This window comes from Mus caroli, chromosome 4 (assembly GCF_900094665.2).
Source record: "Mus caroli chromosome 4, CAROLI_EIJ_v1.1, whole genome shotgun sequence".
In the NCBI taxonomy this organism is placed as follows: domain Eukaryota; kingdom Metazoa; phylum Chordata; class Mammalia; order Rodentia; family Muridae; genus Mus; species Mus caroli.
Genome location: NC_034573.1, coordinates 7,381,170 through 7,392,635, shown reverse-complemented (window position 1 = coordinate 7,392,635; position 11,466 = coordinate 7,381,170). Strand labels below are relative to the sequence as shown.

At 43.0% G+C, this 11,466-nt stretch overlaps 1 protein-coding gene across 5 annotated transcripts in view; it reads left to right on the top strand.

Moving 5' to 3' along the window:
• The window catches only part of Esrp1 (epithelial splicing regulatory protein 1), a 56,596-nt gene that overhangs the window by 36,960 nt on the left and 8,170 nt on the right, over nucleotides 1–11,466 (top strand). For 3 of the 5 annotated variants that reach the window (XM_021160314.1, XM_021160313.1, XM_021160315.2), the window contains exon 14: nucleotides 6,976–7,126. The exons of the other annotated variants lie outside the window; for them this stretch is intronic. In XM_021160314.1, the coding sequence (XP_021015973.1) occupies nucleotides 6,976–7,126 (151 nt within the window). The remainder of the gene's footprint in view (nucleotides 1–6,975; nucleotides 7,127–11,466) is intronic. 5 annotated transcript variants of the gene reach the window in all.

Genomic DNA, 11,466 nt, shown 5'->3' with positions numbered 1-11,466 from the left:
AAAAAAAAAAAAAAAAAAAAAAAAAAAAAAAAAAGTATAAAACAAAGATAGAATGAAGGAAAACCTTGGCGCCCGAAGGGAGGGCTAACAGGAGTTGTGGGTCCAGAGAGCTAGTGGTGCGTTTAGTGCTGAAGTGTTTGTTGCTTTGGAATTGTAGATTTCAGATGAGAATTTAAAGTTCAAATGGGGAATCTTGACATGAACATTGGCTCCAGGCTTCCTACCAGCAAGGCTAGAAACAGCATTTCCTGTTGGTTTCCACACGTGTGCTTGCTCTCAGCCATTGAGGATGCAGAGGTGATTATGCAAGCAGGCCTTCTCAGAGCACTTCTTATGCCATACCTTTGTATTGGAATGCTGCGTCCCAGCAGGATGCAGAGCTTGCATTGGTCCCATTTCTCTTAACAAGGACTACTTACAGCTTCTCTTTGCAGACGAATGACAACTTGAGCCTGGGTTCGCTCACTGCTAGAGTGATTGTCTAGTGTGTTGACAGCCCCGGGTGCCTTCATAGGCGTTGCATAAACCAAGCATGGTTGTGCATCTCCCATCCCAGGACTCAGGGGAGATCCAGAGATCCATAATGAGTTTAAGGTCAGCCAGCATTTTTAACACTGTTTCCCAAAAACAGTGGTATTTGAAGGAATTTGGGGGACAGGGAATATTCCTGTTAAACCTGACACCCTGAGTTGTTCCCCGTGGTGGATGGAGAAAGAGAACCAACTCCCCCAAACTGACTTACACATGTGCTATGGTGTGCATGGCTGCCTATGTGCAGGCACAAATACACACATGTATTAAATGTTTTTGAGAGAGAAATATTGCCACTCATGATGGTCTTTGATTTTAGAAAGTTATCTGGTAGACAATTGTTAACAACATTTTGCATTTAAGCTTTTTTGTTTGTTGGTTTGGTTTGGTTTGTTTGTTTGTTTGTTTGTTTTCGAGACTGGGTTTCTCTGTGTCACCCTGGCTGTCCTAGAACTCACTCTAGACCAGGCTGGTCTCGAACTCAGAAATCCACCTGCTTCTGCCTCCCAAGTGCTGGGATTAAAGGTGTGTGCCACCACTGCCCAGCTTTGTGCTTATATGCTGATCATCCTGACCTACTGTACGTGCACAACTTTTCTACAGAGAAGTTTGTGTGACTTATTAGGAAATATGAAATGTAAAAACAGGTATTATAAGTTAGGATCTAGTGAAAATACAGATGTGAAGACATGATTGGACTGTCTCTCTGCAGAGTCCTCGGGTAGTTAAGTCAAATCTTGAGTTATAAAATTAGGAATTTTTACTCAGTTTTAGAGCTAGAAGCCAGCCCCTGACGTGTACTGGGCAGCTATGGATTGGAATCCATAATTTCAAAGAAAAAAGTCATAATTTTCTGGGGAAATGGGATCTTTGTGTTTGAAAAGGTTCTTCCTGTATAGTGGGAGATTGAGAGGGCTAAGTGGGGTGGGAGGCGGGCAGACAGACCGTTTCCTACAATGTCTTTCAATTATAACCACCCCCATTCTCTCCCAGCTCTTCCCAGATCCACCTCTCTATCCACCTCCAACTTCATGTTTGTTTATATTTTTAATATCTCATTGATTCCAATTTGTGCTGCCAGTCTACTCATGACTGTGAGACCATGCATTAGAGTGAAATTGACCTACCAGGAACCACCCTCTTTAAAGAAAACTATTATCCACTGTCCGGGTCTCCTCAGTTAGGCACCGGTGTGTGGTGTGCCCCCCCCCCTCATACACACTCACACACACACACACACGCATGCACGTCCCATACTGGAATGTTGCCTGTTAGATCTCGTACATAACTTACACAGGTGGCCACACTGTTGTGAGCTCAGACTGCAGTTGCCCCGTCATGGCCAGAAAGCACTGTTAGTTCCTGTCCTCCCCTTCCCAATTTCTAGCTTTTAAACTCTTCCCTTGTGTGATGGTTCCCGACTCTTGGTGTGTGTGGGGGTTGGGGTGTGTGCGTGATTTAGACATCCCATTTCTGGTTGCACAGTCCACTGTCTGCATCCTGACCAGCTTTAAGTTCCTACATTAACCTCCATATCTAGAAACTTCTGCCTACAGTACCCACTGTCAGAACCTTGTCTGAAGAGGAAGGATCCTGTGCCCTGTGCTCTTGGTGCACACACACAGAGGGAGCAAGTGTGGTGGTGTCCCACTTTATCCTGTTCTTCACAGCTGTGGTGATGTGGTTTCCAGAACGAGAGCCTGTGTTTTCCTGTTTCTTAAGTTCGTCATTCGGGCCCCACCTCCTGGATTTGTCACACATTTGAGGCGCAGTCTCTTTTTCCAGCTGCCCTTACGTGGAAGGAAGCATCTTGGGTCTAGTGTTACTCTGGCACCACCGTTTGGTCTTTGGTCTTTCTTAGCCCATTTCCTTCTTTCCAGGGTAGAAGTTAAATGACTGATATGAGTGTACATGAGGACTGATAAGTGATGCTCTAGGCTGGGAGTTGAAGGGTCGTTTGGGAACATTGTACTTGTGTTCCTCACCTGCTCTCTTACTACCCAGCCTCATGTTATAGCATCTCTAGTAAGGTACAATAGATACACACTCCTTTTTTGTACCTAACATATAACAGGCAACTGTAAAGATTTGCATTTAACTATTTGTGTAGATCCAGACTCCTCCCTCTCTCCACGTCTCTGTCTCTCCCCCCCCCAGCCCCCGTTGATGTAGATGTGCATATGCGCTTATGTCCTTTTATACATATATGATGGCCAGAGATGAGTGTTGGGTGTCGCCCTCACCTTCACCTTATAATTGTGAGACGAGGGCCTTTGGTGACCATGCAGCTTGCCAATTCATCCAGGAGGCTCCAGGATCCCACCTGGCAGTGCTGCCTCCCCTGTACTGGGATGACAGATGTGCACTAATACGTCTGTCTCTCTATGTGTGTGTCGGTGGTTGAACTCGATCGTCTTGCTTACTGGCAAGCATCTGATTGTGTTATCTTGTTAGCACAGTGTTGTTACTTGTTTTGAGGTATGTATAAATGAGTGTGTCTGTGTGTGTGTGTGTGTGTAAGTTCTTTTATTTCTGTCTTTTTAACTTCACTTTTTGGTGTCAAATTTAACCATAGGTACAAAGCTTCATTTTTAAAAAAAAAAAAAAATTCAGTTTCATATTTAGGTAAGTAACTCAATTTGAGTTAGCTCTTTATTATTTAAACCTTTTATCGTCTCCGAGTACAGGCATCTGTGGTGGCTTTGTGCTCCTTTACACGGACTCTGGGGATTGAGCTGTCTTGCAGGTACATAAACTTAAGTTGACTTTTCTTCTTTTTTTTTTTTTTGTTTTGTTTTGTTGTTATTGTTGTTGTTGTTTGGTTGGTTGGTTGGTTTTTGGTAGGATTTCAGGTAGGAGTCAAAGTCCATCCTATTATTTTTTGGTTATTTTGTTCCATAACCACTTAACAAACTGAACTTACTAGTTTTGTTTTGCTTTAGTGTATTTAAATTTGTATGTGGCTGGGCAGTGGTAGCGCATGCCTTTAAATCCCTGCACTTGGGAGACAGAAGCAGGTGGATCTCTGAGTTCTATTAGGCCAACCTAGGCTACAGAGTGAGTTCCAGGATAGCCAGGGCTACACAAAGAAAAACCCAATCTCGAAAAAAAATTTTTTTTATATATATGTTTGCACAGAGCACACATGTGGAGGTTAGGGACAATCTTGGGTGTTTTAAGGTGACCTTTATATTTGAGGCAAGTCTAGTTGACCTTCAAGCTTCCAGGGCTCCATCTTCTCTTCCTGTCTCACCACCACAGAGAGTGGTGCATACACTCCCACATCCAGCCTTTTACATGCGTTGTGCTGATTTGAACTTGGGTCCTCACGCTTGTAGGGCAAAGACCTTACCTCTTGAGCCTTGCTGTTGTTTTTAATTGTGGTTCTGGGTATCCCACTGGAGTTCTCAGGCAAGTTAAGCACATGCTCTACCACTGAGCTACACTGAAACGCTAATGCCTATAGATCTGACACTCAAGGTTGAGGCAAAAGGCTTGCTTTCTGGGGTATTTACTACACTAGATCTTAGCTAGAAAATGCGGGTTATACTGGGTGAGCTTTTTAGCTTTTTAGCTGGTTGCAATTTTCATGGTGCTTTTGTGAGTTGAATTGTTGCCATTGTTGGGTTAATTTTTGTTTCAATAATTGCTACCTCAGGAACTGAATATAATTGTCCTTTATGATGTTAAATGTCACCCTCCACATTTGTACGGGTTTCAGGGACAGAATTCATATCACCAGGTTTATGCAGCGAGTATATTTATCCTTTGCTCCACCTCACCAGCTCTTGACTACTTGGTTTTAGTTTATGTAGCTCTGCTGTAGTTAAGTTTTTATTCCATCTGCATTCATTGGATGTTGACCTGGGTGTGAATATGTATGTTCCATTTCCAAGAGTAGAGGTCAGAGACAGACAGTTCTTTCCCTCCACGTGGGTTCCAGGGATCATGCTTGGGTCTCAGACTCAACAGTAGGTGCTTCTACCCGCTATGCTGCCGCACTGGCTTCTTATCTGCTGTCTGTCTACCTATCTATCTAGTTTGAAGGTAACCAAGACTCTATACTTAATTTATAGAGGATCTTTAGACAAAAAGCAATGAAATGTGAAAGGAAAGTATATGAAAATAAGTCTGTTAGGGAAGGGAGAAGACATTCATGTCCTTCATGGAAGAGTCTGGTGGGTACTACTGAAACGTAGAGAGAGCTTCATGGTCTTTGCATATTAGACTCACATCAGATATCTGGTATGTATAGATACTTGATGAATGCTAATCTAAATATGAAGAAATCATGAAACTTGAGAAGTCAGAATGGATTTGCTCATGGGTTAAGAGCACTTACTCTTTGAAAGACCACGGTTCAATTCCTAGCACCCACATGGAAGCACTCACTGTTTCCTCAGGCACCAGACATACCTGCAGGGAAAGCACTCAGATGAATAAAATAAATCTTAAAAAACAAAGCAAAACAAAATGCTGGGTGGTGGTGGTGTGTGCCTTAATTCCCAGCACCTGGGAGGCAGAGACTGATGGATCTCTGAATTTGAGGTCATTGTGGTCTACGGAGTGAGTTCCAAGACATCTGGAGAAAAACCCTGTCTAACAAAACAAAAAGGAGAAATTGGTGTGGTCTTTCTAGTTTGACAAAGTGCTAACTGGTATTGTTCTCAGTAGGAAATTAATTTTAAGTTCTTTCTCACCTCTGTTAAAATGCCGAAGTTGTTGGTTTGAGTTCAGGTGAGCACACACCCTGTTTCTAGTGTTGGTTGCTTGTCTTAGTTAGGGTTTACTGCTGTGAACAGACACCATGACCAAGGCAAGTCTTATAAAAAACAACATTTAATTGGGGCTGGCTTACAGGTTCAGAGGTTCAGTCCATTATCATCAAGGTGGGAGCATGGCAGTATCCAGGCAGGCATGGCGCAGGAGGAGCTGAGAGTTCTATGTCTTCATCCAAAGGCTGCTAGTGGAAGACTGACTTCCAGGCAACTAGGGTGAGGATCTTATGCCCACACCCACAGTGACACACCCATTCCAACCAGGTCACACCCATTCCAACAAGGCCACACCTCCAGATGGTGCCACTCCCTGGTCCAAGGATATACAAACCATCACAGTTGCACAAGCCTTTAAAGCAGTGATTTCCATTTTGTTTTTCATTGGAATCACTTGGGTTGCTTTTAAATGTATTGGCACAGGGATGTATCATTTGACTTTCTTGAGTCTTTGATTTTTGATCTGGAGGGGAGCACAAGCCGGTTCTTAGCAGGAAAGTGAAGGGTCTCCCCAGCTGTTTTAAACTTGTCACATGGTTGAGGATTCTGATTTAGAGACTGAAGGTTTGGTGCTGGGTGCCCAGTGCTGTTTTTAGGCTTCTATTACTTACTAAGTGATAATGAGGATAATAAGTTAATGTCATAGAATCTTAATGAGTATGTTAAATCACACTTGGAGGAGCATTGCTGTGAAGCTGAAGGTGTTGATCATCCCTGTTTAACAATGAAAGGTTTGTGGGCTAAGTAACATAGTCAGTCCATGGGCTAGAGACACAACTGGTAACCTATTTGTTACAATAATATAGAGTGGATACTCTGAAATGGTACAGTTACTTCTGGGAAGATGACTAGAAGTTCATAATCTAAAGTTGGAATCAGTATTTCTTCTTAAGTTTAGGACTGGGTTAAAAAATATTATGTGCATATTTCAAATTGTAATGATCTGGCTGTCTTAGAACATTTGTTGGGTGGGGAATCCATAAAGCTGATGGATAAGCGAATTAATGAGACTGGTATGGAGGTTGCTAGAGGTACCACAGGAGTTAGGCCACCATGGGTCTTGTGCTTCTTGGAGGAAATTGCTACAGTAACACCTGGAGGCTGCTTCTTTAGTTCCCAGGTGTTAATGGTGATGAATTCAGCTTGTTGTCCTCTTAACCTCTGTGTTGGCAGTTGCCCTGGTGTGCTCTGCTGTGTTGTCTTGGGCGTCATTATTCCTCTGCACATTGATAGAGCCGTTGGTTCTTGGAGAGAGTTCACTTTTGACACTTTTGATCTCTGGCTGTGGTTCCTATAGTCCTTTATAGCCCTTTCTCTTCTTCATGCTTTAATATTCCTGAAAACTGGCTCACTAACCGTCAGTGGTCTGGGCTTTGAAAGTGGCTGAGTGACTTGAAAAGGCTTAATTCTTCCTTCCTCTCCCTTTGAGAACCTTAGAGATTGGGGAAAGTCTTGCATCTAACAGCATGGCGTCAATCCACTACCTCTCCTTTGGCTGCTGTGGAAGTGTGAGACAGAACTCTGGCGTTCTTCTGTCTTAAGAAAGGTAGCGCAGTAAAGCGTAAAAAACCATCACTTTCAGAAAGTCAGTTTCGTAAGCGATGTGTTTTAGAGTAAATACTCATCACTGTGTGTTCCTGTTGGTTCATTGTGCTTTCTCTCCCTTTAGCCCCCCAGGTTCGCCTAATAGTCTTGGCTACTTCCCTACAGCTGCTAATCTTAGCAGTGTCCCGCCCCAGCCTGGCACCGTGGTCAGAATGCAGGGCCTGGCCTACAATACTGGAGTTAAGGAAATTCTTAACTTCTTCCAAGGTTACCAGGTCAGTAGCTTGAAGAAGAAAAATCCTCAGTGCCCTTATTACTAAAGTCCGTTTGCCAAAAGAATGCAGCTAGGAAAGACACTGGTTCTCTAAACTCAACACATGTGTCTGTGCTTGTGGACCCACCTCCAGGTCCATCCTCTTGACAAGATTGGGGCTTTCTTGTGGTGTCATAGTTCCTGCTACGTCATCACCATCTCTGTATCTGTCAGGGCAGGCAGCAGGACGGGCTTTCATGAAGAACAGCAGTAAGGATGTATTTTCTTTGAAATGGTCTGTTAGCTTTGACTTATAAAATAAGCTGGGTGTAGTGTTATAGGAAAAGCCAGGAAGACCTCTGAGTTCAAGGCCAGCCTAGGCCACAAAGTGAAACACTGTCTCAAAAAAGAAAAAAGTAGATCAAGTAAAATAGTGGAGCTCAAGAGATGGCTGGTCTCTGTGTGATAGCAGTGCTTCCTGCTCTTGTAGAAGGCACTGGTGTAGTTCCCGGAACCCACATGGCCAGCTCACACCCATCAGTATCTCCAGGTCCAGAGATTCAGTGCTCTCTTCTGGCTTCAAGGGGCATCAGGCATGTGTATGTATATTCACATATATACAAGCATGCAGGCAAAATATTCATACACATAAAATAAGTTTGTTTTGTATTTTAGACTTAATAAGTAGCTTTGATTGTCCTGGAACTCACTGTATAGAGCAGGTTCAAACTCAGAGACCTGCCTGCCTCTGCCTCCAAAGTGCTGGGATTAAAGATAAGCACCACACATCCACCTTAATTTTATCTTATTTTCCAGACAGGCGGTGCTGGTGAGTTCCTGTAATCCCAGCACTAGGAAAGCAGGGGTCAGTGGATTTCTGAGTTCAAGGCCAGCCTTGTTCTACAGAGCTAGTTCCTGGGTAGCCAGGGCCTCACAGAGAAACCATGTCTCAAGAAATGGGGGGTGGTGGTGGGGCGCACTTATTCCCCAGACCTTGTGAGCTGAGTTTGATCCCTGGGAAAGTCACATGATGGAAAGAGAGAACTCACTCATGAAGGTTGTCCTCTGTCTTCACACACAGCATAAGCACACCCCCAACACACACACACACACACACACAAATAAATGAAGGTAATTTTAATTTTTTTAAAATAATGGAGTGGTAAGGATATCAGTTAGTGTTTCCAGTCTCCAGTACTTCAAATAATTAGAGTAAATAAATAGGAACATTTAAGCATGGGCTGTCCCATTGAGTATTTAAAAATCGTAAAGCCTCTTTTAATTGCACTAGGGAAAAATAAAAATGAAAAACCTGCCTAACCTTGGAGATGAAAATAAGACCCCCACCTAACAGGCTTGTTCTGATTCTTGGACTGGGATGGGTTCTTGTTCTCCATGAAGTGAGCTGGTTTTTCTGCCTTTGCTTTCATCTTGTTTGTTTTGTTTTGCCCACTGCGTGTATCCATCCATCACTGTCTTCGTGGTGATAGATCTGCAACAGTGAATATTACCATTTCTTTTTGGTTCATCTGAGCAAACCCATTTCCTTCTTAAAGTCATTTATTAAGTCAAGTTTTTTCTTCCTATAAAGTCTAAAAACAAGTAACTTTTAGTCTCTTACTGGTCTATGAGCAAAAGCGGTCCTCCTACCCCCTAGAGCTGAAATGAGCTTGAGTCTTCAGAAGAATGAAGTCCTGCGATGCCTCTGAGCATGTGCAGCCCAGCGTGGGCGAGCCCTATCTACAGAGACCATTCCATGTCCGTGACTGAGGGATGGTGTGTTCTTAAAACTGTGTCTGATTAGATAGAATCTCTGACACCACCCTAGCCATTACTTATTGTCTTAAGGACTTTCAAAATGGAAGAAATATTTTCCATTAGTTAGAAAAGTCCAGTACTGAAATCACATTTTGCTCCTCCTTCGCTCACACGTTCTTCCGAAGAGTGGTGCTCATTCCTCAGGGGTCAGTAGCTGATTATTCAGCTGCTGCAGGACTTGAAACGTGTTAAAAGGTTACCTTAGAGACTTCCTTTTTTGCTGATTAAATTATACAGTTTTACTGGAGTTGGATTGAAAAGGTTGCTCATTCTTACGGAAGGAATAGTTAGACTTTTGTGTTTTCCCATTGTAGAGACTCTCAGTAGTTTTCTAGTTTAATTGTCAGCTGGGCTTAATGGTTTAGCTTGGTTCCACCAATTTCATTTACTTTCATACTAAATAAAGTGAAGCAGTCGTACACATACATAATGAGATTAACCAAAATTACTCTTGTGGAGGAAGTACCATGGTTGGCAATTGTGGGTTCTTATTTCCCCTCAGACACATAATCAGGATCATTCTAGATTTAGGATGAACTGCCTGACACAGGACTGACAAGATGGCTCGAAGGTTTATAGCCTGACTGCCTGAACCCATGTGGTGAGAGAGAACTGAAGATTGTCCTCTGACCTCCAAATGTGTGCTACATCACATGTGCATGTGTTTAAAAGTCTGACATGCTTCAAAACTGGGATAACCGAGGCCGGGCGTGGTGGCGCACGCCTTTAATCCCAGCACTCGGGAGGCAGAGGCAGAGGCAGGCGGATTTCTGAGTTCGAGGCCAGCCTGGTCTACAAAGTGAGTTCCAAGACAGCCAGAGCTATACAGAGAAACCCTGTCTCGAAAAACCAAAAAACAAAAACAAAAAAAAAAAAAAAAAAAAAAAAAACTGGGATAACCTGATAAAATGTATACCACATAACTCCTGAGTAGCTCCTAGCGTCACTCTGGTTAGAGTTGTCTGAGGAGAAGCACAGTGCTGCTACATTAGTTCTTCTCTTGACTTAGGAATTTTATTTTGGAAGTGTTTAGATTTTTTTTTTCTTGCATTAGTTTGAGATACATTTTTACATAGTTTGGCTGACCTCTATAGCACTATAGATATTAGGCTAACCTTCCACATGCCACAATCCTCCTGGCTCCGCTTCCCAAGTGCACCACACTTGTGGCAAGCATTAGGATTTGTAAACTGGATCAGTGAGTCAGGATTGTATGGAGACCTCAGTCACACAAACCTGCAGCCCCACTGTGTGCTTTGCAGGTATGTGCCTCAGTATTTCAAGCTGTGAGGCACACATAAATCTATATTTAACCCAGTTTTTTTATTTCCTACTGTCTTGTTAAAACTGCACATCCCCTTATTTATTGTTAGCCCTTCTGCTCTTCAAGGGACAGATGTCTCCGTGGGGTCCCAGATTCCTTAGATTTGGTGGTAAAATTTGCAGATGACTTCTTAAAAATTGTTCCTTTGAGTGCAATCTGTTTATCTCCCCCTAGCCCTTTCTGTCAGGATTTTAGTATGCAGCCCTGGCTGGCCTGGAACTCCACTATGCAAAGACCCACATCCTTCTCCCTCCACAGTACTGAGATGAAGCTGTGCACCACCCCCTAACTACTATTGTTAATCTTCATGACTTGCTTTAATTTTATCTCTGGCTCTTTCTGATGGTTATACTCTATAGTATATATATAGATATTTATATACTCTGATATACTTAAGCAAATATCTAAGAAATAATTGGTTGTATAAATGAAATTTGCCAGTGATGTCCAATCTTTTAAACAAATATGAAACTTGGGTGTCATAATAGCAAATACCATTTAGGAAACGCATTCTCTTAGTTGGGTCTGGTTGTGCACGCATTTATTCCTAGCATTGGGGGTAGAGGCAGAGGCAGACAGATCTCTGAATTTGAGGTCAGTCTGGTCTACATAGTGAGTTTAACAGGACAACCAGAACTACATAGTGAGACCCTGTCTTGATAAGAACAGGAAGGGGGGGTGGCATAATCTTTAAAGAATTTAGATATATTCTCCCCTTTTACTTCAGCAACATTTCTCTCAAAACTCTTGCAAATTTGTGAATTTCCTCTGTACAGGAATGGGGGAATTCCAAGCTTAGAAAGAGCAAGGATTTTTTGAGTGAGGAGAAATCTGATGGGCAAAGTACGATATAGGGCATAGGGTTCTCCTATCAAACCTGTTGTGGCTGGATATAGTGGCACACATTGTTATCCCAGGGCTCAGGCAGTAAGTTTGAGGCTAGCGTAGGGTATATCACAAGACTATATCACAAGAAAAAAATGCAAAGAAGCAGAATGGACACATAGCTCTGTGGATGGAGTGCTTGCCTAACAAGCACAAAGCCCCGAGTTTCAGCCCCAGCAGCTCATTAAACCAACATGGTAGCACGCACCCATAATCTCAACACTTGAAAATAGAGGCAGGGGCTGGTGAGATGGCTCAGTGGGTAAGAGCACCCGACTGCTCTTCCGAAGGTCCAGAGTTCAAATCCCAGCAACCACATGGTGGCTCACAACCAT